At 40.4% G+C, this 27719-nt stretch overlaps 2 protein-coding genes and 1 long non-coding RNA gene across 6 annotated transcripts; 1 reads left to right on the plus strand and 2 right to left on the minus strand.

The window, feature by feature from the left end:
- Positions 1 to 3501: 3501 nt before the first annotated feature.
- On the plus strand, positions 3502 to 18478 carry LOC132841965 (uncharacterized). 2 transcript variants are annotated; one of them, XM_060864630.1, is made up of 23 exons: positions 3502 to 3559; positions 4552 to 4606; positions 5790 to 5879; positions 6065 to 6151; positions 6271 to 6372; positions 7126 to 7227; positions 7533 to 7637; positions 7853 to 8294; positions 8379 to 8471; positions 8554 to 8626; positions 8721 to 8813; positions 9101 to 10996; positions 12785 to 12938; positions 13099 to 13527; positions 14310 to 14726; positions 14827 to 15279; positions 15380 to 15631; positions 15746 to 15985; positions 16172 to 16429; positions 16548 to 16847; positions 16935 to 17204; positions 18064 to 18147; positions 18224 to 18478. In XM_060864630.1, the coding sequence occupies exons 3-23, from the start codon at positions 5797 to 5799 to the stop codon at positions 18288 to 18290; spliced, it is 6000 nt and encodes a 1999-aa protein (XP_060720613.1). In that variant the 5' UTR covers positions 3502 to 3559; positions 4552 to 4606; positions 5790 to 5796; the 3' UTR covers positions 18291 to 18478. The 2 variants fall into 2 exon arrangements, with proteins under 2 accessions (XP_060720613.1, XP_060720614.1); XM_060864631.1 differs by lacking the exon at positions 7533 to 7637.
- LOC132841966 (E3 ubiquitin/ISG15 ligase TRIM25-like) lies at positions 4559 to 23847 on the minus strand. Of its 3 annotated transcripts, XM_060864634.1 has the most exons (5): positions 23594 to 23831; positions 22901 to 23494; positions 22479 to 22583; positions 22305 to 22391; positions 19872 to 21996 (listed from the first exon to the last, which is right to left on the minus strand). In XM_060864634.1, exons 2-5 carry the CDS (start codon positions 22954 to 22956, stop codon positions 21483 to 21485), a joined length of 762 nt encoding a protein of 253 aa, XP_060720617.1. In that variant the 5' UTR covers positions 22957 to 23494; positions 23594 to 23831; the 3' UTR covers positions 19872 to 21482. The 3 variants fall into 3 exon arrangements, with proteins under 3 accessions (XP_060720618.1, XP_060720617.1, XP_060720616.1); XM_060864635.1 differs by lacking the exon at positions 19872 to 21996 and adding an exon at positions 4559 to 4632 and having other exon boundaries at positions 22901 to 23847; XM_060864633.1 differs by having other exon boundaries at positions 22901 to 23831.
- A 909-nt stretch (positions 23848 to 24756) lies between these two features.
- LOC132841967 (uncharacterized) lies at positions 24757 to 26720 on the minus strand. The gene is made up of 2 exons (XR_009647979.1): positions 26475 to 26720; positions 24757 to 24879 (listed from the first exon to the last, which is right to left on the minus strand). It is a non-coding gene; the product is annotated as an uncharacterized LOC132841967 (long non-coding RNA).
- Positions 26721 to 27719: the final 999 nt, after the last annotated feature.

The following is a 27719-nucleotide window of genomic DNA, read 5'->3' on the forward strand; positions in this document are numbered from 1 at the left end:
TAATAATGTCCTTATATCTGTCTTTATAATGTCCTTATACTGTCTTTATAATGTCCTTATACTGTCCTTTATACTGTCTTATAATGTCCTTATACTGTCTTTATAATGTCCTTATACTGTCCTTATACTGTCCTTATACTGTCTTTATAATGTCCTTATACTGTCTTTATAATGTCCTTATACTGTCTTTATAATGTCCTTATACTGTCCTTATACTGTCCTTATACTATCTTTATAATGTCTTTATACTGTCTTTATAATGTTTTTATAATGTCCTTGTACTGTCCTTATACTGTCCTTATACTATCTTTATAATGTTTTTATAATGTCCTTGTACTGTCTTTATACTGTCTTTATAATGTCCTTATACTGTCCTTATACTGTCTTTATAATGTCCTTATACTGTCTTTATAATGTCCTTATACTGTCTTTATAATGTCCTTATACTGTCCTTATACTGTCTTTATAATGTCCTTATACTGTCCTTATACTGTCTTTATAAATGTCCTTATACTGTCTTTATAATGTCCTTATACTGTCCTTATACTGTCTTTATAATGTCCTTATACTGTCTTTATAATGTCCTTATACTGTCCTTATACTGTCTTTATAATGTCCTTATACTGTCTTTATAATGTCCTTATACTGTCTTTATAATGTCCTTATACTGTCCTTATACTGTCTTTATAAATGTCCTTATACTGTCTTTATAATGTCCTTATACTATCTTTATAATGTCTTTATACTGTCTTTATAATGTTTTTATAATGTCCTTATACTGTCCTTATACTGTCTTTATAATGTCCTTATACTGTCTTTATAATGTCCTTATACTGTCCTTATACTATCTTTATAATGTCTTTATACTGTCTTTATAATGTTTTTATAATGCCCTTGTACTGTCTTTATACTGTCTTTATAATGTCCTTATACTGTCTTTATAATGTCCTTATACTGTCCTTATACTGTCTTTATAATGTCCTTATACTGTCTTTATAATGTCCTTATACTGTCCTTATACTATCTTTATAATGTCTTTATACTGTCTTTATACTGTCTTTATAATGTTTTTATAATGTCCTTATACTGTCCTTATACTGTCTTTATAATGTCCTTATACTGTCTTTATAATGTCCTAATACTGTCCTTATACTGTCTTTATAATGTCCTTATACTGTCGTTATAATGTCCTTATACTGTCCTTATACTATCTTTATAATGTCTTTATACTGTCTTTATAATGTTTTTATAATGTCCTTGTACTGTCTTTATACTGTCTTTATAATGTAGTAGTAGTAGTAGTAGCCTTTATTGTCACTGGTCACAGGTACCAGCGAAATTAGCCATCAACCTGCCCATACATACAATACATACAATACAAGGGGAGGACAGGACAGGAAGACAGGGGATTGAGAAGAGATACAGCATAACATGAGGGAAGGGAGGAGAAAAAAAAACAACAACCCCCAGACTATCCTCCGGTGGGGAGTACAGTGTGGGAACAAGAAAAAAAACACCTCAGCAACATAAGCACATAAACAGTACGCCATAAACACATGACTTGCAACAGGGGAGGGGAGTGGGGGGTGGAGGTAATCCAGCACAGGCAAGCAGCCATCAGGTCCTGCGGCCTTTCGGCGCTGGTCACAGACCCGCTTGTCAGACTGGCGGTACAAAGCGGCGAAGGCGTGGGATGGGGGGTGGGGGGTGAGTGCATATCTTTATATATGTATGTGTGTGTGTGTGTGTATGTATGTAAGTGTAGGCCTGGAGAGTCGTTGCTCCCGGCATCAAATCTTGGTGTGCCTCAGTCCGCAAGATTGTCATAGCGATACACAGCAAATTGCCATGGAGACAACCTTGATTAGTCCCAAAGAGAGTCAACAATCAGCAGGTGTCTGTAGAAGTGGGGGAAGGAACGCAAGAGCGTCTCGCTGCAGTGCTCTGCCGGGGGAATTGTTGTTCCAACAGCGGCCTTGGCCGAGGCCAGTGCTGGTTGAGAGGAGCCGAAAGCAGATAAGATTGGGATTGTTTAGTCTTGGGGCGAGTAGACGCATTCCAATTTACACGACTACACTCTTAGTCCATTCTGGTCTCCATATCGATCCGATTTTCTTTCCAAAGCTTCTCCATGATGTTAACCAAAACAGTATCCAAAGCAGTGAGCTTCATCGTGATGTTACCCATAATGCGGTTATTAGTCCCAGCCTCAGTGCTGACCGCTCTGCCCACTGCATCGATCATGACGGACAGCTTTGGGAGATTTTGAACAGCTGTTACCGTTTTCTGATTCTCTCGATAAACCAGGGCAATGCCTAATCCAATCAGCAGAACTCCTGTTATCATGGTTCCGAATAGGTAGATATCTTCAATGTCCTCCACAGAAAGAGCCGCCAGACACACGACCCGCCACCTCTCCCACGCGTCCATCGTATAGCCAGCTGCAAACGTTCCGGCAGGGCAGTCAGGTTCCCCCGAACCCAAGCTTCTCGTCGAGAAGATGGTGTCAATTGCATTGAGAGACCAGTTTATCAAATCCATGATATTTTAGTTTGGAGAGCAGTGCGGAGAGAGTCTCTCAAAGTATAAGACAGTAGACGAGACGAAAGAAGCAAAGCAGGGAAAGTAGAGGGGAGGAGAGGGAGAGAAAATGCGACCGCCTTCGTTGAGAGCCAGAGAAGAGAGGATGTCCTTATACTGTCCTTATACTGTCTTTATAATGTCCTTATACTGTCCTTATACTGTCTTTATAAATGTCCTTATACTGTCTTTATAATGTCCTTATACTGTCTTTATAATGTCCTTATACTGTCCTTATACTGTCTTTATAAATGTCCTTATACTGTCTTTATAATGTCCTTATACTGTCCTTATACTGTCTTTATAATGTCCTTATACTGTCTTTATAAATGTCCTTATACTGTCTTTATAATGTCCTTATACTGTCCTTATACTGTCTTTATAAATGTCCTTATACTGTCTTTATAATGTCCTTATACTGTCTTTATAATGTCCTTATACTGTCTTTATAATGTCCTAATACTGTCCTTATACTGTCTTCATAATGTCCTTATACTGTCTTTATAATGTCCTTATACTGTCCTTATACTATCTTTATACTGTCTTCATAATGTTTTTATAATGTCCTTATACTGTCCTTATACTGTCTTTATAATGTCCTTATACTGTCTTTATAATGTCCTTATACTGTCTTCATAATGTCCTTATACTGTCCTTATACTGTCTTTATAATGTTTTTATAATGTCCTTATACTGTCTTTATACTGTCTTTATAATGTCCTTGTACTGTCCTTATACTGTCTTTATAATGTCCTTCCTTATACACTTCTCGTTTCTCCACATGAAGCCCACGTCAAACAAAGTGACCGTGTCCTAATTACACACTGAAAGCTATGTATTGCAGAACATAGTGTGTATAGTGAGAACATGTCATGCACTAGTTAGGGTCCCTGTATATAGTGAAGTGAGTCGTATTGGACAGAGGAATCGAAAGTGAAAGTGATGTGTGGTTAACACCCACAGGACGAGCCTTGGCAGGGTAAGAGTCATAAGACGAGTTTTATTGACTAAATCAGCTTTTAGACACTTTAGGGTTTGTGTGTAGTTATATGATGTCAAACTGTCTGTATATCAGGGACCGAAACTGTCATCATTGGACAAGAAAGAAACTCAGAAGAAGAAGAACAACAACAACAAAATGGCGTTAAGGAAAACTAACGAGCGCCATTTTACTTTTAATCTGAGATCTAGTTAAAGTCACATAAATATATACGATATATATTTATACTATATATATTTATTTGTTCATTAAATGTCTGACGAACTTATTGGTTGGTTAATGAAGATTACGAGCTTTAATTTTTGCCCATTATTCTGACACTAATTTGACTAGGCAGAAGTGACGTCATCGTTTTATTTGTTTACTGTGACGTCATCATCTTATTTGCTATTCACATTGAAAGCTTTCCATGTAACAAAGCAATAATATCTATACAAACTATTTTATATATTCCGACCTGCTTATCGTACAGTTTATTTATTTACATAAGTTTATTTATTTACATAAGTTTATTTATTTATCATTGAGTTTCTGTGTTATTCTCACTAACCTGGGATTAAGAGAATCTTTATTATGGTACTTGTACAAAGTAAATGTATTTTATTTTCTACTTGTTTATTTATTTTTTTATATTTTATACACTATATAAGTTGTGTGGACTTTTTTCGCACACAGACACACACAATACACACATACAAGTCTTACTATTTTTTAACTTCTGTAATAATCAGGTGGACGAAAATAAATTGTTTCAGTATTAAAAAAGAGATCTGTGCATTTTGCATCTCTGTTATGAACAAATGCTCTTTTTTTATTTCCTATTGAAGCTCTAAGCATAAAGGATGCCTGTGTGACCTCACAGTGAATGAATGGCTATTGTTCATGAAAGATGATAGGAAGTGTTGACCTTTTGTCATCCCTTTCTTCTCCTTCCTTATATCAATTGTATTTTGTGTGTGCCGTTGATCCAGGCCCAAGCCGTCAGTTTGGTGTAGAGGATTAACTAGGACACAGTGTGCAAAGCAGGTAAAATAACCGGGAAACAGGTTCATCTAGAGATGGGAGATATGAGAAGAACATCATATCATTTCATAATTTGGTCCTAAAAGACAGACACGATATTTGATATGATTTGATATGATATGTAGGTTTTCTACAAACAAACTACAAAAACTGTAACTGTAGCTTTAAAATGAATGGATGCTTTAATTTAACAGTGCAGTTCTGTAAAAATGTTAATATTTTACACATTTAACCATGTTAACCTGCAGTTGGCTCATTTTAATCAGTGGTTTTAAGTGTGATTTTCAAAATGCTCTAAGAAAATGAATATTCGTGATTAATATTCAGAAAAATATTCAGAGAAATATACATAAAGTCAGGATTATCATAACTGGTTGTTTGGGAACATGTCATACCAGTATTTTACTCTGTTAGTACAGGAATCTACGGAAGCGTATTGCATTCACTTGAGGAAAAAAAATCTACTTTGTTTTTCTGAATTAATGAGTTAATTATCTCAGAATTATGAGATAATTTTTTCTTGAAATAAAATTATAATAGTTCTGTTTTTCTGAATTAATGAGATCCCTCAAAATCCTGCCAGGAGCTCTATTTTAGGTGGATTGCATGGAAGTAAACATGTCCCGCCTTTCAAGTTTAATCCGGTTTTATTTTACTTTGGGTTTGAGACATTGGGAGATACTGCTGTCTTTAAGTAATATAAATGCTGTTGTTATTAGTGCGTCAACTTTGCTCAGACACCTCAAGACTTTGCGCCTGTTCAGACGAAAAGAACATTATGATCTACTTTTCATGAAGATTATTCTCATAATTCTGAGATAATTAACTCATTAATTCATAAAAACAGAGTGAAAAAACTTTTTATTCATGAAAAATTATCTCATAATTCTGAGATAATTAACTCGTTAATTCAGAAAAACAGAGTAGATTTTTTTTCCTCAAGTGAATGCAATACGCTTCCGTAGGAAACCCGACTCATTCTATATTTATAACATAGTGCTCTTGAATGAAAACGGAAACACCGTTACTCAAATCTGACACAATTAAATGTTTGGTTTTTCTCTAATTGTGTACTTGCTTTGAAAACTCAGAGTATAAGAAACTGAAAGTGCTTAGTGTATTTTATTCGTCTAATCATATCATGTCAAATTCTACGTGTATGAAGTAATAGTTTTATCTGTTACAGCTCAAATATGCCGTCGCCGTCTCCGTCTCCGAATGAGGATTGGTCAACGTCCAGCACAATGAGCAAGAGGTTTTTTTCACCCTATGTAAAGTAAGAGACTGAACAGAAGACAGAAACCTGACATACAATTCAAATATAAACCTTTTTATATGTTTTATTTAAGTTTTGAAAGGTTAATTTTAACCCTAAGTTTGATGGCATATAAAGGTTTTATTGGCATACACAGCTGTGCGTCAGGTTCAGGATTACACAACTGGTGATGTTTTTGTCTTTAGTGAGTTCTGTCACAGCTCTCCAGCTCCAATGTTGGCTTTAGGTCCCACATCTGACCAGTTGGATGAAGGCAGTTCATTTATAAGCAGGTTTGTTTCCTTACTCCCAGGTTTAACACAAACTTTTAAAATGTGCACACAGCTGTATTTAGAGTTTAGTCCACACTTCAGTCTGGACTATCATTAACTAGCTTAATGTTGATCCCCAGGATGAATCTGGAGCCAGGCCCCTCCCCCTGTCTGTCTTACAGAAGTGGCCGGTCTATGGGTGAACCCCCGAAATTCAGCAATGAAAACAACTTACACATCAGGTACAAGCATGAAGTTCAACTCAGGTTTACTGTGATTTTGATACTGATGTTTGTTTATTCTATTTACATTTTGAACATCTTTTTTTTAAAAGACACTGTCCTGATGATGCTGACAGCGTTTTTATTTGTATTTATATTAATTAAGTAGAGAAGCAGCTTCTCCAGATGGATCATGTGTTTATCTCACAAAAAAGACAGACAAAACTTAAATGCAGGGTGCACGATGTTTAAAAAAATGCTTTAGAAAACAAACGTGTAGCCAATGAGCAGAAAGGGGCGTGTCTCGTCAATATGGGCGGAGAGAGTGTTCAGTGCGCATGTCTGACATTGGCATAAAGCGATTGAAACATTGACATGGCGGATACCTGCCGTTACCTCTGCCTCGGGTTCTAGGTGTCGAACGTCGTCTTCCGCGTGAAACGGAGCTAAACCTTTCACAGTACAACACACAGTACTACACAAACACATCTGTATTACCATAGTATTACTCATTGTGTTCATTTACTGATAAAAATATCCCCTCGGCCAGCCGCCCCAACAGGTTACACAGGGGTGTTAAAACAGGGGTTACACCCATTTGGTTTAGGGGCGTGTTTGTTTTGGTGATTTCAAATGTCAACATTGGCTTTCAGACATCGTGCACCGCACCTTTAACAATACAGTATAAACATTTTGCAACATTTCCTATAGATTTAGAGTTTAGTCCAAAATTCAGTCTGGATTTTAATAAACTAGCTTTATGTTGATCCGCAGGATGAAACTGGAGCCAGGCCCCTCCCCCTGTCTGTCTTATAGTAGTGGCCGGTCTATGGGTGAACCCCCGAAATTCAGCAATGAAAACAACTTACACATCAGGTACAAGCATGAAGTTCAACTCAGGTTTACTGTGATTTTAATACTGATGTTTGTTTATTCTTTTTACATTTTGAACATCTTTTTTTTAAAAGACACTGTCCTGATGATGCTGACAGCGTTTTTGTTTGTATTTATATTAAATAAGTAGAGAAGCAGTATATCTAGGTGGATCATGTGTTTATCCCACAAAGAAGACAGACAAAACGTTTCAGTTCCTTTAAGAATTCAGTATAAACCTTTTGCAACATTTGTTCTAGATTTAGAGTCTAGTCCACAATTCAGTCTGGATTTATGTTGATCCCCAGGATGAAACTGGAGCCAGGCCCCTCCCCCTGTCTGTCTTACAGTAGTGACCGGTCTATGGGTGAACCCCCGAGATTCAGCAATGAAAGCATCTATCCATTCATTAGGTACAAGCATGAAGTTCATGTCCGGTTTACTCTGATTTTAACATTGATGTGTTTTTTTAAACACTCTATCTTCATAGGGTTCTGACCATTTTTTTATTTGTATTTATATAAAATATGTAGAGATTCATACAGCAGATTGCCAAAGGATTATTGGAGGTGTTTGATTTGTAAACAAGTGGCGAATTTGCCCATGCCCATTCTCTGTGTTTCTGCAGAACCTGGGAGAAACAATTCTCTGGGCCTCAGTTTAGTAAGAGGTTTAAAACTCGTCCTACACTAAAGAAAAATATGTCACTTCATAACACGCTGAAGCAGGCTGGGTTCGGACATGAACTTGCTCAGAGCTACGCTGTACCTGGAGACATGGCCTGTGATATCTGCACTGGGAAGAGGATGAGGGCGGTAAAGTGGTGCCTGACCTGCAGCGTAGCATACTGTGAGACCCACGTGAGGCAACACTACACTGTTGTAGCACTGCAGAGACACCAGCTCAGAGACGTGACGGAGGATCCAGAGACAAGAATCTGCCACCTGCACTACAGAGCTCTGGAGGTCTTCTGCAAAACGGATCAGGTCTTCATTTGTTTTGTCTGTGTGATGGAGAAACATAAAGACCACGACATTGTCCTGGCCAAAGGTGGAATTCATGCAGCTGAGGTCCGCCATTTAGAGATTTTGTAAGAAGTATAATCTAACGTAAATGTTTTCTCTATGTCTTACCTGCTTTTCTTGTTTTGTTAGGAAAAATTATCAGCAATTCCACACCAGTCAGCAATCCACTTGGAGAGAATGCATATCCTCAGCTACATTGAAGAGCTGACAGCGAGAGTCAAGGTAAACACAAAACTCTATGAACTTTAGTCGAAGATTCCGGCATTTTGAAATGTATAAATTCTTCCCAACTTTTCTGTGTTAGAGCCTAGAGCGAGCCGAGTCCGAGTTGTCTCACCTGTCAAAGCGTTTCTTCAGAGGACTTCAGGAGGCCCAGGGTGGGTTATAATACAGTGCTGTGTGTCAGGTCATTTCTCTGCGCTATACACACTACCACAATGAATCAGTACATCTTCACACCATTATTTTCAGATGTTACCTCAGAGTTTGTTGAAGTTGCTGCGCTGGGTCGCCGGTTGGACCTTGGGATGTTGTATGACTGCCGCAGCGAGTCCTTCACCTCTGGTAGGAACATGTTTCTACTCAATAAGTAGTAATAAATATTAATAACTACATTGTAAGTTTTAATGAGAAAACTGGATGTACTGGTTCTGGGAGACTGTGGATTCACTCAGGAAGAGTTTTGTGACAGGTTTAATTCACTACATTTTAAAGAAGTGAAAATGGACATACTTTTAGTTTTGGTATAAGTAGACGGATTGGGACACGATTCATGGTGTCCAGCAGCCAATTCTCTGTAATCAGATGAATGCTTTGATGCTATGTGATTTTTTTATTTTTTTTATTTTCAGATATCTTTTTGTGGGAAAAGAACCTATTATCCTCCATGAAACTGTCGATCCCTCGACTGCAGAGTGATGTGAGGATTTTAGATGGAGACTCTCTACAAGACAGACTTACAGCTTTAGACCTGAGTGTTTCTCTGAGGGCAAGTGTCGTATCAGGGATGGTTGAGATCACTGGAGCTTCTGAATTTATTAATCATCCTGTTCAGTCCCAGCTGCAGGACCGAGTCACTCTGCATTACAGAACCTCCACCAGACTGGACATGCTCAGTCACGAACTGCTACACAAGAGATTTCTGCTCTCGTTAACTGGCTCGACCACAGCGACGCACGTAGTTGTAGCAGTACTGTACGGATCTCAGGCGTTTTTTGTCTTTGATAGCAAGAAGAACAGAAGCACTGAAAACACAAACCTGAAAGACGTGTTCACGAAGATGATCGCTTCCTCAGATCACACTGAGCTACTCTCCAGGCTCACTGAAATAGAAAAAACAGCTTCCTTTATCGATGGAGTTGTTCTTCAAAGTTCTGTGGATACCGTACTTCAGAATGCAGGAGAAGTTCCTCTTAAAGTCTGGCTCTATCCTCTGAAGAATCTGTTCCAAACATCAGCTTGTGTTGTAAAAGACATCAGTCAAGATCAATTACATAAAGCAGAGAACGTTCTGGAAAAACTAAAGATGGACATTAGCTTTTCTCAAACTCTGATGTCTGTTGTTGTTGGTCATGATGTATTTACACAGTTTCCAGGTGTAAAGGATGCTCTGTTTGAGTTTTCTTCACTTCTGCAGCAGTACCAGTCCATATTTCAGAGAAAACTGGCCTCCTGTATTAAGACCATACGAGACACAACAGCATTAGAGAAAGAGGAGAAATTACAAGATCTTCTAGATGAAAGCAACCAATCGCCATTCGGTTCAGAGTGCAGGCGCCAGTGGCTCCAAAACAAAAACGCTCAAGTTACAGCTTTGATCCAGTGTAAATCTGCTAGCATCAAAATCCTGAACAATCAAAATGACGTACAGCGCTTTGTCCAGGACAGCCAAGCAGACAAAGTGTTGGGTTTCATTTTTACCTCACTGGAGGGAGAAGATCCATTTCTTTCAGCTCTGAGGCAGAATGATAAATCAGTAAACATTAAGGAATTGTCCAGAATTTTGGATACAAGTCTTGAAATCCTCTCTGACCTTCGTTCATTAATTTTAAAGAAAACCACGAGTGAGAGCATACAAGAAACCACGTTCATTGCAGCATCTGTAACTGATTTCCGTTTTCCTGCCCCTGCGATACATCTTTACCAGTCTGGAGAGTTGGTCAGCCGGAATGTAAAACTCCACATAAAACCAAATCCGTCAGAAATAATTACAGTGCAACAGACTCGAGTGACGATGAAACTGCAAAGTTTAAAAACAAATACTCAATATTGCAGAGTGGAGTACAGAGCAGTGAAGGAAGACAGAAGTCCTATAGATATGAAATGGAGAGTCATCTCTTGCACTGGAGAGAACTGTGTGGTTTCGCATCTTGCACCAGGAACTCATTACCAACTCCGATATTCTCTAATGGACAGTAATGAAATGACAGACTACAGCCAAGTTACAGAGTTCCAGACAGCCTACAGAGACAGACCTGGAGCACCGACAGTGCTGAAGCCGAATAAAGACTCTCTGTACATTGCCTGGCAGAGGGCCGAGAGTGATGAAGACTCCCCTGTGCGCTACTACATGGTGGAGTATTTGGAGGCTGGGCTGGAGGGATGGCAGTCCGTTCAAACCGAAGGGCCTGTGTGTGAGTGCAGAATAAGTCTTCCATACAGCACTTGTTACAGAGCCAGAGTCTCTGCTGTCTACAGTAATGGAGACATCAGCACTCCAAGCGATGAAACAAAGGTTCCTGTTCGCGGTAAGATTTTTTTGGTGTTCATGGTCACTTGGTGCTGTATTTACATTTAAAGCATTTGGCAGACACCCTTATCCAGAGCGACGTACACTCTCATTCACTCACTCATTTTCTACCGCTTATCCGAACTACCTCGGGTCACGGGGAGCCTGTGCCTATCTCAGGCGTCATCAGGCATCAAGGCAGGATACACCCTGGACGGAGTGCCAACCCATCGCAGGGCACACACACACACTCTCATTCACTCACACAATCACACATTACGGACAATTTTCCAGAGATGTCAATCAACCTACCATGCATGTCTTTGGACCGGGGGAGGAAACCGGAGTACCCGGAGGAAACCCCTGAGGCACGGGGAGAACATGCAAACTCCACACACACAAGGCGGAGGCGGGAATCGAACCCCCAACCCTGGAGGTGTGAGGCGAACGTGGCTAAGCCACCGTGCCCCCCTAGCGATGTACATAAGTGCTTAAATCTCTATCATTGGATACATTAACGCTGGTTCACTAGGTTACATGAAAAAGTGTCAAAGGTTTTTTTTTTTTTTTAATAAATGCAAAAGATAAGGAAAGAAGTGCTAGTTGAAGTGTTTCCTGAATAAGTAGGTCTTCAACCGCTGTTTGAAAATATCCAGTGACTCAGCTGTCCGGACCTCTAGGGGAAGTTCATTCGACCACCTTGGTGCCAGAACAGAGAAGAGTCTTGTAGTATGCTTGCCTCTTACCCTGAGAGATGGTGGAACCAGTCGGGGTGCAGTGCGAGGAGTGATGAGGGCTTTGAGGTAAGAGGGAGCTGGTCCATTTTTGGCTTCGTAGGCCAGCATCAGTGTTTTGAATCTGATGCGTGCAGCTACCGGAAGCCAGTGGAGGGATCGCAGCAGCGGGGTGGTGTGGAGAACTTTGGCAGGTTGAAAACAAGCCACGCAGCTGCATTTTGGATCATTTGCAGAGGACAAATTGCGTTCATTGGTAGACCTGCCAGCAGTGCGTTGCAATCCAGTCTTGAAATGACAAGAGACTGAACAAGTACTTGAGTATCCTGTGTGGACAAAAATGGCCGAATCCTTCTAATGTTGTAGAGAAGAAGCCGACATGCGTGAGTCACATTAGCAACATGAGAGGAAAAGGACAGTTGATTGTCCATGGTTACCCCAAGGTTGTGAGCTGTGGCTGAAGGGGAGATCAGATCGTTGTGCAGGGATATAGCAAGATCATGACCTGGGGATGAATCACCTAGGATGAACAGCAGTTCAGTTTTGCTAGGATTGAGCTTTAACTGATGAGCAGTCATCCATGATGATATTTCTGCCAGACATGCTGAGATCTGATCAGAAGCTGTGGTATCTGAGGGTGGGAAAGAGAAGATAAGTTGTGTATCAGCATAGCAGTGGTAAGAGAACCCATGTGAGGAAACAACTCCACCAATAGAGTAAGTATACAGGGAGAAAAGAAGAGGACCAAGTACTGAGCCCTGTGGGACACCAGTGTAGAGTCTGCGTTGAGCAGATGTCACTCCCCTCCATATTTTCCTACTGGCTTAATGGTTGTATCACATTTGCACCTCTTGGGTTGGTTGTTTGATTCCTGCCTCCACCCAGAGCTTCAATGGATTCCTTTGGGGTTTCCTTTCTCAGTCCAAAGACATGCACTGTAGTCTGTAGTCCAGGGTTTCCAACACCTTGTTCTCTGAGTCTCTAGGGGTAGGCTCCAGACTCCCTGTGACCCTATGCCGGATAGGCATTACATGCATGTATGGATGTATTAACTCTGAATCTGTTGTTTCCAGTATGGTCCATCGATCTCTCTAAGAGAAAGGCCTCCATCTTCCTGGAGGTTCTGCGACAAACAACAAAGAAATGTGTAAAGCTTCGAGACTGCACAGATGAAGAGAGCGAAGTGAAGAGTTTTCTTCAATGTCTGTCCTACATATCCCAGCTGAGGTGACTGTTAAGCATCATCCTTTTCGTATTTTGAAGCCTAAAATAATTGATGAAAGTAATATGGCATTTCCTTCATCTTTAGAGTAAAACTGATCTGTCATAGTCCTGTCTATGATTTATATGTTCTTACCTCTGCAATATTACTGTCATTATTTTGTAGTGTTGATCCACCTCAGACTCTGAAAGAATCACTTAACGCATGGAGAAAAAATATGACGGCGTTCCTTATAAATCTTTGTCTGCAAGCAGCGATCCATCAGAAAGACAGCATTCTGGAAACTGTACAGAAATTGCCTTTACTCTGTTTCAAGACTTATCGAGAGCAGTCTGCTTTCCTACTGGACCTGTACTCATGTGTAACAGACTACGAGGCTCGAACGGGCCAGAAGGTCCGATCAGCCTTACAGGCTGTATACCAGAAACTTCCAGAAATCTGGTCTATAAACCTGTCTGAGAAAAAAGCTTCATTCTTCCTGGAAGTGCTGAAACTCCAGACGGTGAAGAAAGCAGTAGAGCTAAGAGGATGGTCAGAGGAAGAGAATGAAATTAGGAGCCTACTTCAGTGTCTGCCCTACATCTCTAAGCTCAGGTGACTATGATTGGTCAGTCAGAAGTGACGTTTTTTTTTTCAGTTAATTTGCAGGGGCTCATAATTCGGATGCTGATTTAAAAAAGTAATAAACCACTTGATAACAAAGTTTTTATCACACCACCCTGTTGTTGATTGTTTTCTTGTAACACTACGTCACTAAATGCCAGGAGTTCTGATCGAAACACTTAAAGGTGCGGTGCACGTTGTTTGAGAAATGCTTCAGAAAACTGAGTCGGGCCGACAAACTAAACAAACGTGTAGCCAATGAGCAGAAAGGGGCATGTCTTGTCAGTATGCGGCGGAGAGAGTGTTCAGTGCGCATGTGTGACATTAGCACAAAGCGATTGAAACATTGACATGGTGGACACCTGCCGTTACCTCTGCCTCGGGTTCTAGGTGTTGAACGTCGTCTTCCGCGTGAAACGGAGCTAAACCTTTCACGGTACAACACACAGTACTACACAAACACATTTGTATTACCATAGTATTACTCATTGTGTTCATTTATTGATAAAAATCAATAGTTGATCACCAAAAGCCCTCGGCCAGCTGCCCCAGCGGTTTCTGCCATAATAGTTGCCTGGGTTACGCATGTATATGGGGGCGGAGCTAAAACAGGGGTGACACCCATTTGGGTTAGGGGTGTGTTTGTTTTGGTGATTTCAAATGTCAACATTGGCTTTCAAACATCGTGCACCGCAACTTTAACATGTTTTTATACTAGAGAAAGTTAGTTACATTTCCCATCCATTTAATCTTAAACTTGTTTGTTTCTTTAGTTTTGTTCCACTCCATCCTCAAAGAAAATACCCTCAAGAAAGGAGGAAGAGAGTGAGAAGATTTCTGCTGGATTTGTGTTTGCAAGCAGCCCTCCACCAGAACGAGAAGATTCAGACAATCGTGGAGAAATGTTTCAAGACAGACAAAGAAACTTCAGTTTTCCTGCTGCTTTTTTACAATCATATTAGAAGCTATGAGGCTCTAGAAGGCAGGAACGTCCTTCCAGCCTTACAGTCCGTTTATAGTTCCCTTCCTAAAATCTGGTCCATAAACCTCTCAGATAAAAAGGCTTCACTTTTCCTGGAAGTGCTGAAACTCCAGCCGGTGAAGAAAGCGGTGGAGCTGACAGGATGGTCAGAGGATGAGAGTGAACTGAAGATCCTGCTTCAGTGTCTGCCCTACATCTCCCAGCTCAGGTGAGTGTTAAAATAGCCTGGTTAGTTTCCTTTAACCTCAACGGTGCTCCATCATGAGCAATAAATCTATTTTGTCTCTTTCATTTTTTTGTAATTTTAGATTTGGTTTTGGTCTGCATGGAAAAAGAAGGCAGAAGACCACCTTGCAGTTTCTGGTGAAGCTGATCGCTGGAGCCACAGAGCGCAGTGTAGAAACTGGAGAGAACTTCACTGAACTGTTGGTGTCTCTGTGCAGCTTCAGAAACTTCTCATTTTCTGGAGAAGATGAGGAATTTGACAGCGTTGCCCACTGTAACTTACTGCTTGACCTGTACTTGCATGCGAAGGACTATGAGTCTGAAACCGGCAGGAGCGTCCTTTCAGCATTACGCTCAGTTTACGAGTCACTTCCTGAAGTCTGGACCATTAGCCTGATGGACAAAAAAGCTTTACTTTTCCTGGAAGTGCTGAAACTCCAGACAGTGAAGAAAGTGGTAGAGCTGACAGGCTGGTCGAACGAGAAGAGGAAAGTGAGAAGCTTTATTCAGTGTCTTCCTCGCATTTCCCAGCTCAGGTCTGACCCTTATCATCACCCATATCATCACTTAAATCTTGTTAGGTTCATAAAGGTTCATATATGACCTATATTTCTTTGTCGTTTTGTATTCTTACAGGCTGTGCAGTGACATACTGGTAAAGATGCCACAAAGAATGTTATTGAGGTCTCACACACTTGTGGCCTTTGAGGAGCTTTTGCTCACTGAGAGCAGCACTAAGAAACCAGAGAGAATGACTGGTAAGATCCTGACAAGACTGCAGTTCCTTCTGAGACACTGGAAAATACAGTGTTTGAACCTGACAGAGTACAAGATGGCAGACGAGTCACTGCTAGACTTACTCAATCCTCAAGGACCTCTAACAGTCAGGTACTGTAGAGGAGCATTAAATTTCTTGTGGAAAATGTTTCACTCTCAATTAAATAATCACATCTCCTGTATCTTAAACAACTGGATTTAACGTATCTATTGATGTGTGTGTAGATTCTCTGAAGAGACTCTCCAGAAGCTTGCTACAGTTGTTTATGAGCTTCAGGATGAAGACCTTACTCGCCGCTTCCTGCAAAACGTAAGCGGAGACCTGAGTTCCTGCTCTCTGGGCTGGGATGTGATTCACTGGTTCTTGCAGCATCACACCATCACTGTAGACATTAGAAAAAGCACCATTTATCAGGAAAACCTCCAAGACCTGCTGATGGTGCTGGACAAAGCTCAACTCAAAGGGTGAGATAAAATGCCTTCACGACTTCATTAGGTTACTTTAGGTTTTTTAATACTTCCTGTACTATCTGTGGGACCTAATGGAGGAGTCATATAGATGCCACCAGCCTAAACATTTCCTGTGCATAATAGGAACATAAAGGTAGGGCATTGCAATACAAGATAAAAAGGTGTGTGTTATGTCTGTAGGTTGAAGTCCAGCTTTGTGCTGTCCGTCATGAGAAAGCTTTATGAAACTGGTTCTGCGCACATCGTCTCCAGCCTGTTGAATTCAACAGAGAAGTGCATTAACTTGGAGAACAGACAGCTGAACTCTGTCGACTGTGCTGCACTGCGCTTCACCCTGCAGCACTGCACAGGCGTCTCTCTCAACCTGCTGTGGGCCTCCGTACCAGAAGGGGAGCTACAGAGCATCGTGCCACTACTCAGCCATGTCTCCCATCTCAGGTTGGCCCGAGTTTTGTTTTGTTTTACTCCATGTCTGAGCTCAGGTGCGTTACCGCTGGTTGGAAGAAGTCTTATAATGTTAAATATTTAGTTTGTGTATTGACGGATGTGTTCTCAGGGTTGACCGGCTGCTATTGCTGAGACTGCTTCACTGCTGCAATATTCCTGAGCTCCAGAAGGAGGCAGCAGTTCTTCTCTCTGCTCTACACCACAAGCTGGACTTCTCCTGCCAGGACGCTCTGGACCTCACAGCAGACACGACCACATTCAGTCTGGTTCTGAGCAGTGATGACTGCAGGATCATTTCCATGGCTATCCAGAGAGCTCACATACACATTCAGCTCGTTATTCAGGACTGTGAGATGGAGGAGGCGGCAGTAGAAGAGCTGTTTCCTGTTCTACACACAGTCACGCTGCAGTAAGACGCTTTTTTAAGACGCTTTTTTAATACGTCTGTGTATTTGTGCAGGAATTATGTAAACACCTATAAAACTCTTTGTCTCAGCTGCAGTAAAGCTCTGCTGCTCCTATTCTTGTCCCATGTGGACCTGGGTTCTGAGAAGGAGCGCGTGAGGCGAGCAATGGCTCTCTCCCAGGCTTTGAGAGATAAAGTGGACCTGAGTGAGACCCAGCTGAATATGCAGGCCTGCAAATCACTGGCGCTGGTTCTGGAATATTCTGAGGAACTGTCGCAACTGGACCTAAGCCACTGTCAGATCAGTGACGACCAGCTGGAGCTGCTAATGCCACAACTACACAAAACGTCCATTCTCGAGTGAGTGCTGAATGTAGCGATGATTTGAGTGTTGTCCTTTTGTAGGTTGTATAGCAATCACATATCTGATGTTCAGCAGATGGTGTGTTAATTATGTTACTTTGTAGAAGCCAACATTCTGTTCCTATTTCAGCTTAGACAAAAATTTATAAAATTTAATGCGGCCTAGATCTTTCGAGCCACATGAACCAAATTCAGATATGTTGTAGACGCTGGTCTGAAGTTTGTTGCTATTACGTTTCTAAGCGATCCGAGTACCGGTACTTCCGGTACCGGGTCTCAAAGTGGCCTTTTTTCCCATAGACTCCCATTATAAAATTTGGAGGTTTATAACTCGGCAAACTTTCGAACTATCTACACCAAACTCGGCCAGATCCTTTAGGGTGATACTCAGAACAAAGGTTTAAATCGGTGTACCGACTGGCCTTCCGGTTGTACCGCAGCCCTGCCCCCAAAATATGCAAAATCAAAAAACTTTTTACAACATGGACATGTGACATATCAAAACACTCAGAACAATGAGGGGAACTTCCTCACGTGTATTCTGATGACGTCACGTGATGTCACGTGAAAATCAAAAATTAGCACAACATGAACATGTGACATATCAAAACACTCAGCTCAATGAGGGGAACTTCCTCAGGAGTATTTGGATGATGTCACATGCTCGTCTCCACTTGCCTCCAAATGTTTTTGCACCCTATCTTTCTGTCCACTTGCCTCCAAAAGTAACACTGATCCTTATGTCCACTCGCCTCCAAAAAGCACCGGCCTTTGCGAATACTTGCCTCGTCAAAGCCAACATCAAAGTTTGTCGTGATGAACTTTACAAATCTAGTTTCATTCTGTTTCATTTCAGCCTCAGCAACAATCACATTACTGACATCGCAGCAAGAAACATCTACAACGTCCTCTCAATAAATAGCAATGTTCAGACTGTGTGGTAAGTGTGTGTGTGTTAGTATGTCCTATATTTTAGTACAAGATGTGTACTAAATGTGTGTGTTTATTTCCAACAGTCTCTTTAACAACAGAATCTCGGACCCCTCACTGTTTCTCCAGGACAAGCGCTTTGAGATTTGGTGATCAACTCTAAGCGAGTAGCAAATAATTGTCTGTCATTTTCAATTTTCTGTAAGACAATTAAATGATAACAATTTGTATGTTATATTTATCTATTCAGAAAATAAATTCAGAATACATAAACATTAGTGTTTAATGTATATTTTAATATCTGAAAACAATAAAAACAAATAAATAAAAAAGTAATTTGTCACTGTACAAAAAAATCATTGTTTGGGGATTTTTACACCTGATCACTTCATGCGTTTTCTGTGATCAGAAATCTATCGTTTTCGTAACGTTTTCCAGACGGATATACTGTAAATCTGATGGTACAAACCCCTTCAGGAGGTGGTCTGGGACGCATTTCAGATGGAACTGGACAGGTGTAAATGAATGTGGTTGTTTAAGCCACATACGTCAGCGCTATACTCCTCCCAAACGGAAGTACGTCACTCGCAGGTGACTCACGAGTCGTGCATCGCACCACAAACAAATAACAGCAAACATCGCCAGCAAAAATGCAGCAAACTGTAAATGCTGTTTTTTGTAGCATAACCGTCGTAATCAGTTTTTTCGTCTTCTCTTTGATTGCATTCTGAAAACCGCATACACCAAAGCGTGTTCCATTTCAATTACCATGGAAATTAGGTAAAATATATTTGCATTTTGGGCAGGAGTAGAAAGATCTGATTCGCCAAGTAATGTAAATGGAACAGTTTTAACAAATCAGATAGCTATCGGATCAGAGACAACACATGAATTGACCAGGTGTAAAAATGAAGTTTGTAGAGATGGATGTTTCAAACCACAGTTTCAGCATACTCTTTTTGGCAGCCGTACGTTTTTGACCAGTATTTAGTTTAAGAGTCGAGTCATCTAGTAACAGAAGAAGTAGTGGATCTTTGGGTCCATAAACAAAATGTCAGAGAGAGTGGAGGACACATAAGTACATAAGGAAAGTATTCAAGGACACAAGTACAAGGCATATGCATATATGAACCTATTATAGAGTTATGACAAATATGGCAAATATGACAGTAGGGATCAGATCTAAACCTCATCTTGTACAGAACACTAGGAGTAAGATAAGCCTTATTAATAGATTTGTAGTGGATCATCATTTGTAGTGGATCATTTCCCCATACCATGTCCCAGTCGGGTTTGACTAGGTCTTCACGTTCCCAGGAGTAAGACAACAAAGAATGGAGTCATAGATTTTGGATACTAAGCCACTGGTAGGGATCTTAAGGTCCAGCCAATCTTAAAGGGGATGTACCTGTAACTCGGAGGACCAGGGGACTCCATATGCTTTAAGGGCTGATCTTAATCTTAAACATAAAAAAAAGAAAATCCAGGTATAGAAAACTCTGTGCTTAAATTTTGGAATGACTTGAGGCCTTTGTCATTAAAAATGTCACTTAGAGTATAAATACCAGAATCAGACCAGGCTTTGAATACAAATGGCTTGTTACCGGTCCGTATTATGGCACAATGTTAATATACGGACCGGTAACAAGCCATTTGTATTCAAAGCCTGGTCTGATTCTGGTATTTAAAAAATCAAGGGTGGTCCCTTCTTATATACAAAAGACCACCCTTGATTTTTTCAATCTGTTTAAAAGTTTCTAAGGAAAATTCAATTATAGGTCCAAGCTTCTTCCTGAAATCTTTTGTTATGGCAGAGAATGGCACATCTTGTAAGCGAACCGGATGGACAATGTTTGATGTTACTTATTCAGGAAACACTTCAACTAGCACTTATTTCATTATCTTTTGCATTTAAAAAAAACAAAACAAAAAAAAAACACACCTTTTGATACTTTTTCATTGTAACTTTGAACAAATGTTTTAAACTCATGGTATCTTAAGTATGTAACTTAGTGAGCCAGCATTAATGTATTCAATGTTAGAGATTTAAGCACTTATGTACGTTGCTCTGGATAAGGGGGTCTGCCAAATGCTGTAAATGTAAATGTAAATGTGTCTACCCGTCTTATACTTTAAATCTCTCAAACCTCAGAACTTCCACAACACGTTGGTGTTGTTGGCAGTAATTGGACACGTGGAAGGTGAGAGAATTTATTTTATTTATTTTAATTGCAAGGTTTTAAGGGTTTTTTCAGAGAACACTAGTTAAATTTATTAGTGTTGAATAGTAAAACTATATTGTTGGTTGTCTCTGTGTGTTAAGGGCTGTAAAGACAGGATTTAGACCTGGATCTGTCAACAGGTCAGGGACCTGGATAGGCACCTAGTGCAAGGCCTAGAAATAAAAAGTAAAGCACGGCAGTAATCTGGGATGAGGTGCTAAAGGCGTCTTGTTTGCGAGGTTTTCAGAAACCGCTAAAAGCTGACGAGCTCTGCGTAGACTCAAAGAGAGCAAGAGAGCAAAGCAGGTTAGGGGAAAAGCAGGTTAGGGGAAAAGAGAAAAGGAGAGCAAAGCAGGTTAGGGGAAAAGAGAAAAAGCCAACAAAAAAGGATAAAGCACACACATAACACAGAGAACAGATAGAGACTAAGAGATTAAGGGCCTTTTTACACCTGGTCACTTCATGTGTTGTCTCTGATCCGATAGCTATCTGATTTGTTAAAACTGTTCCATTTACATTAGGCCACATAAATGTGTCTTGGCGAATTGGATATTGATCCGATCTTTCTACTCCATGCAAATATATATGAAATATATGAGAACTAATTATGGTCCTGATTCTGTGTCACAACTAATGTGGTGGGTGAAGGACTGTGGCTTCCCAGACGGCAGCAGTTTCAGCCTGAAACATTTAGACTTGCTGAGAAGTAACCTGGTCCAATTTGAGAGAGATAATGTCAGAAAGAAGAAGAAGAACAGGGTAGAAGTAAACTGAAGAAAACTGAAGAAGTTTTCAAGAACACAAAGGCTGAAAAAGCTAAGAGCCTGGTTACATTCAGACAGAAAAGCACTGCTGTGGCATCAAAGCCCACCTCAGCAGCCAGCAGCAAAGGTGAATATGTCATCACTACGCTTGATGACCTGGTGAATAAAAAAAAAAAAATGAGAGGACTTGTTGTGGAAGTTCTGAGGTTTGAGAGATATAAAATATAAAGTATAAGACTGGTAGACATGGGCAAGAGTAAAAAAGGTTTCACAATTTCCACCACATCAAAATTCATTTCCTCAGGGCTCTCAAGTTTTGAAGACAGGCAACCGTGTCACCCCGTTGTTTTTGGTAAGGATCACTGACAGCAATTTGTGTGTGTGAGAGAGAGAGATAATGACTGGTGTTGTTTAAGTGTTTGTGTTTCAGCTATTTTCTTGGGCTCCATAAGGGTATGTTTTTGCAGCGCTTCTACAGTGTAGTGCTGTCTCACGTGGGCTTCACAGAAAGATTCCCGGCAGGTCAGACATGACTTCACTGCCCTCATCTTTCTCCCAGAGCAGGAATCACAGGCCACATCTCCAGGTCTGGCGTCGCTCTGAGGAGGATGAGCATAACTCATCGCCGCATGCTGCTGAGTGAGTACCACGTTAGCCAGAGTGAAGTTCAGGTTCAGTGCAGGATGAGATATAAACATCTCCCTACACTGAGGACAGGGGTAGCCTCCTGTAGAGGATATTTTGCTCCAGTAGGATTCGATGCAGGTCCTGCAGAAGCTGTGTCCACAGGGGATGGTCACAGGCTCCTTTAGCATGTATTTACACACTGAACACCTCAAGTGTTCCATCATCATCAGACTGGTGAACGACTCCCTGGGTTTCATATATAAAATAGAGCAATGAGTCAATTCTATTGGTTATATTTACTGAATGTAATCAAAACCTTTCTTTATTTTTCTGGTTAGGAAAAAAATCTAGTCAAGCTGAGATGAGAAGACATGAGATATGAGAGGCAGTCAGTGCTTAAAACACCTACACGGCTGCCAATCACTCCAGATTAATGAGGATTTACTTTTTGGGCAAACTTTGAATTTATCTGATTCAACTCAGTTAGTGGTTTTATGTTACTGACCTGCACAGATGAGCGAATAAAACCTTGAGACATAGGAAATGATCCATACCTGCTATTGAATGTGCCGGGTAGATCCATCGACTGCTCAGATTGAACAGATCCCAGTGTTGGTGTTGGAGACATTTGACCAATTACTCTGGTTCAAATCAAAATATCAGTATTACAAAACCTGATGATAAACCTGCAGAAATAGATAGATAATATCTGCAAAGTCTGCACTTACCTCGCATCTGCGTCTTGGCTGAACATTAATGGATCGGTCATCGACTGGTCACTTTTCATGGAACAGTATGAAGCAGCTGGTGAAATCGGTGCGAAACGGGACTCCCTGAGGTTCACACACAAGAACAAACGCTGACCTCACATTTATCTAACCTTCCATGGCTATAGTGCCTGTGTCATGTGACATCACATGCTATGCTTTAATAATCTGTGACAGCTTGTGCTTATTAGCAGCAGGATCAACTTCAGGATCATCTGAAATCGTTATGTCCAAATTATCATTTATTTCTCTCTCGATCCAAAGGACAAACATGCTCACGTCTACAGTCATCAGCTTCACCTGAATACACACTTATCTAATACACCTGGAAGAGCTGCTTCTCAAACAAGACATTTTTAGGAGAACAGATAATAAAGACTTACCTAAGAAAACCTATTATTCTGGTCTGTAACTGGTCTGTTCCATGGTCACTGCACATAGAAGCTGGTGACAGTCTCTGCTGAATTGGGCTGCAGAAAGAACAGGTGACATTAATTAATGTCTCTTTGTCATACCAAGACGTCAGTGATTAAAGGTGCGGTGCACGATGTTTGAAAAATGCTTCAGAAAACTGAGTCAGGCCGACAAACAAAACAAACGTGTAGCCAATGAGCAGAAAGGGGCGTGTCTTGTCAATATGCGGCGGAGAGAGTGTTCGGTGCGCATGTGTGACATTAGCAGAAAGCGATTGAAACATTGACATGGCGGATACCTGCCGTTACCTCTGCCTCGGGTTCTAGGTGTTGAACGTCGTCTAACTATCAGGACATCAGTGATGTGTGAGCTGAATTTGGTGACAGTACAGTGTATTACAGTGAAGTTATTGACTGTTTTTGTAGTATTCGCTTTTCTGGTTTTGCACTTTGCCCTTGGAATCTGTCTCTCAGTCGTCCGCACATAGAGACTTGTGTATTTTGTCCACCGCGGAGGAAAGCTGATGTTGAGGAAAATTGGGTTGTAGCTGCGTCTCTACGTTACTACGATAGAAAAGAGGTGTTATTTGTGTAGTAACAGTGTTTAGCTCAGGAGTTATTAACCTGGGAAATTCGAATCTGTGAATATGCGGCCAACTTTACTTTAGTGTATCAAGTTTGGTTGCGCCATATCGTTGTCTCGTGCTGGTCTGCTGGATTCCTCTTCAGTGACTGGCGACTGAAAAGCAGAAAATGAGCCGCAGTGAGCGAGGAACTTGTAAATAAAAGAGGAAAAGTCAGCTTGCCAGTATGGCAGTTTTTTGGATATTATAAGTCTGACAGTAGTCAGAACAATATTGTCTGCAAATTATGCAAGACCGTCGTCCCTGCTATGACCTTTTAATACCACGAACTCGATTTACCACCTTAGCCGCGCTCACCCTTTGGAGCACAGCCGTATTCAACCAACAACATATGTAGCTGCAACATCGCACAAGCAGCACTAACAGACACACACACTAACACACACGCACACACACGTATACACACACACTAACACACACACTAACACACACAAACACGCACATACACACACTATAACACACACACACACTAACACGCACACATACTGTATACACACACTTTTAAAGCAATGGTGTCCAGACCAGAAGCATCCCTGAGCTCTACTGTATGTTTATATTTAACACCTTGCACTATTTTATTACACTTTATTAAGCATTTCTTACATTTTCTTTCATTTTGCACCTTAAATGTTAAGAGATAATTGTTAAATGTTCATTGTGACTTTAGACTTTTATGTTTACATTATAATTATTTGAGTTTTCCTGCTTGTTGACATTTCTGTCTTAATCACTGAGGGGATTACGATCAGAGGAAGGTTAAGTTTAAAATAAAAATGTTTAAATGTAATATATTTTTCTCCTGGTCCTTTTTTAAATGGGTCATAAAAATATCAATAATTATCGATATTGACCGATATGAAACCCTGATATCGTGATACAGTTTTCAGCCGTATCGCCCAGCCCTACTGTAGTTCAAATGTTTTACGCTCGCTTGATAAGAAGCACCAACTTCCAGCATTGTGTGTGTGTGTCTGCCTTATGTGACTATCGAGGCAGAGGATCCATGTTAATCCAGTTTGTTTTCTCACCAATCATGTTGTCTATATGATGAAGAATTCATGTGTCTTTCTATGTGCATTCATGCACAGCTTCAGAACCCTTTACAGCACTCTGAGGTAAAGCCGATGGAGGAACGAGGGGATATCTGGGCTCGGGAATGAGTACTCATCAGTGTGAACTCACCTCATGTCCTCAAACTCATCACACTCCTCACTGTCAGGCTCATAACTGGATGTGTGCATGAACTCCATGGACTGGATTCTGGTGGTGGAGTGAGGGCTGAGTGTATTGTTTAATCCTAACATCCTGAAAAACAGGAGAGTGAAACAAGCAGCTGAGGAAAACCTTTCTATTTGACCAATAAATCATTAGCCATATCTGATAGGAGTTATGAATCTCTTTAAGTGTTTGGAAAGAAAACCACAATTATAAATACAAACTATATAAAACCCAGTGGGGTGATAGCTAAAGTGGTTAGGGCTCTGGGTGGATGGTTGTTGTTCAAGCCTCAGCACCACCAAACTGCCACTGTTGGGCCCCTGAGCAAGGCCCTTAACCCTCAGGGGCACTGTGTCATGGGCGACTCAGAGCTCTGACCCCAAATTCCAAAGTCAGGATATATGAAAAAAAGTGTTTCACTGTGTTGTAATTTATGTGACAAAATAAAGGCAGCTTCTTCTGCTTCTTCACTGTTGAAAATGTTTACGGTTTTCACTTATTTATTCACTTAAACGCAGTCATGGTGGTTAAACCGAGTTACCTGCTCGGTTTATATTTCAGCAAACAAAACTCTACAGGTTTGTTACACAATATTATAGCCAAGTACTATTTAATAAAATAAAAAAAAAACAACAACTAAGAAATCCTGTTTTCTTTTCTCTTCTATACTGCAAAGATTTTTATTATATATTACATGCACAGAATGATGACTTTGCATAAAAAGTCACTTCAACAAAAGTACACCTGAGCATCAACTCGGTGCTGAAGTGTTAAGTCTATCATCTGGGTTTGATTTGTAAGACGTGAAAATAAAACATGTGGGTGCCTATAAGACTGAAAAATTATATATTAACATTTTTCAATTATATACAGGGCTCTCAAGTTTTGAAGACAGGTAAGCATGACATCTCCAACCCCCCAGCAAACCAACCAACCCCCCCCCCCCCCAAAAAAAAAAACAAAAAAAAAAAACAAACAAACAAAAAAAAACAATAATGGGGGTGTTGTTGTGTTTGGTAAGGATCAGTGACCGCAATTTAAACAAATACAAAGTATTTCTTTAATTTTCATTTATTAATTTGTGTGTGCGTGTGTATGTGTGTGTGTGTGAGAGAGAGAGAGAGAGAGAGAGAGAGAGAGAGAGAGTGAGAGAGAGAGAGAGAGTGAGAGATTATGACTGGTGGTGTGGAGGACAATGTCCCGTCCAGAGACAAGCTGTCTCGTGTTGAGGTTTTGTTCAAACCGACCATTGAAAATACCCTCTCTAATGAATATGTTATTTTTTTCATTGGTTGTTGTGTTAAATCTTACCCAGATTTTTTGATTGGCTGTTAAGTGTCAGGCTCGACTAAGTGCGGACTGACACATTTTGGGTGCTGCAGCATATTAAATATATGATAAATAGTCAAAATGTTTTTCTGCGTTAGAAATATGATGTGTGGCAGGAGAGCGTGATAAAAGACCAAAATCTGTGACTGTCACTCTCAATGCGTGACACCAGACAGCCCTGTATATATAAATTAAAAAGCAACAAAGGTACAAAGTTACTTCATGCATGGTTACCAGGTCTGTGTCAAAACAAACAATTACACAGATTTAGGGAGTTTAGAAACTATAAAAAGTTAATGTTATGTATAATATAATGTTCATATATAAAACCTTCACATAAGTGTTTTACTCACTCTCTCAAAACTGGAGATTCCTCCAAAGCCAGCCACTTCTACCCAAACTTGTTTAATTCCCAACAATCTCCAACGTGTCTAAATACAGTAAGCAGAGTCTTTAGATGTTCTACCTAACACACCAAACAACTGTTGTTGAAAAAAACAACAACAACATCACTATCTATCTATCTATCTATCTATCTATCTATCTATCTATCTATCTATCTATCTATCTACCTTGTAAGTGACTATGATATTATAACTATAACTATACAACCAAAATCAAGTTTAATACTTATGTTTTATGACTATTTTATCTATATTTTTAACTATACTCTTCTGTTTTATTGGAAGTTGGCAGACACATTAAATTTATTACTGCCACCTACTGGACTGGAGTGTGAACCAAAGCTTGACACACGATAACTAACAAAAACAAACAACAATCAAACACTTTCCCACAATTAAAGGTGCGGTGCACAATGTTTGAAAGCCAAACACGCCCCTAACCCAAATGGGTGTCACCCCGTTTTGATAGCTCCGCCCCACACATACATACGTAACCCAGGTAACTACTATGGTGGAACCTGCTGGGGCGGCTGGCTGAGGGGATATTTTTATCAATAAATGAACACAATGAGTAATACTATGGTAATACAGATGTGTTTGTGTAGTACTGTGTGTTGTACCGTGAAAGGTTTAGCTCCGTTTCACGCGGAAGACGACGTTCAACACCTAGAACCCGAGGCAGAGCTAACGGCAGGTATCCGCCATGTCAATGTTTCAATCGCTTTCTGGTAATTTCATACATGCGCACTGAACACTCTCTTCTGCATATTGACAAGACACGCCCCTTTCTGCTCATTGGCTACACGTTTGTTTTGTTAGTCGACCCGACTCAGTTTTCTGAAGCATTTCTCCAACATTGTGCACCCCGCATTTAAACCAGTGTCTTTCAGATAACTTATTAGAAAACTGGGCACTTTCTCTGATGTTATCCATAGCAAGCCCTCTTGTGTTTATTCTATTTGCATCTCTAACTCTGTTCTTTCACCTTCGTACATTTTTAAATCTAATAGTGTTTGTTTACAAAGTGCAGATTGATATGCTAAGAAAAGACCTTTGCTTTCTGTATATTGAGTTAATCTCTCTGTTATCATCTTCTCCATGGTTTTTCTTAACTGTGAGGTTTGAAATTTGCTCCAGTAAAGACACCACAAGCTACATCTATAGGCCCAGGGTAGTAATGAGCAGGAAGCACAG

Source organism: Tachysurus vachellii, chromosome 2 (genome assembly GCF_030014155.1).
Source record: "Tachysurus vachellii isolate PV-2020 chromosome 2, HZAU_Pvac_v1, whole genome shotgun sequence".
NCBI classification, from domain to species: Eukaryota; Metazoa; Chordata; class Actinopteri; order Siluriformes; family Bagridae; genus Tachysurus; species Tachysurus vachellii.

Bases quoted from the DNA above. Each gene is read 5' to 3' on its own strand.
- LOC132841965 (XM_060864630.1), top strand. From the start codon at position 5,797: ATGCCGTCGCCGTCTCCGTCTCCGAATGAGGATTGGTCAACGTCCAGC. The intron at 7,228-7,532 runs GTACAAGCATGA...GTTGATCCCCAG, and splicing joins GAAAACAACTTACACATCAG to GATGAAACTGGAGCCAGGCC. The intron at 15,632-15,745 runs GTACTGTAGAGG...ATGTGTGTGTAG, and splicing joins CAAGGACCTCTAACAGTCAG to ATTCTCTGAAGAGACTCTCC.
- LOC132841966 (XM_060864634.1), bottom strand. From the start codon at position 22,956: ATGTGCAGTGACCATGGAACAGACCAGTTACAGACCAGAATAATAGGT. The intron at 22,584-22,900 runs GTAAGTCTTTAT...TGTGAACCTCAG, and splicing joins AGAATAATAGGTTTTCTTAG to GGAGTCCCGTTTCGCACCGA. The intron at 22,392-22,478 runs GTAAGTGCAGAC...GATTTGAACCAG, and splicing joins AGCCAAGACGCAGATGCGAG to AGTAATTGGTCAAATGTCTC.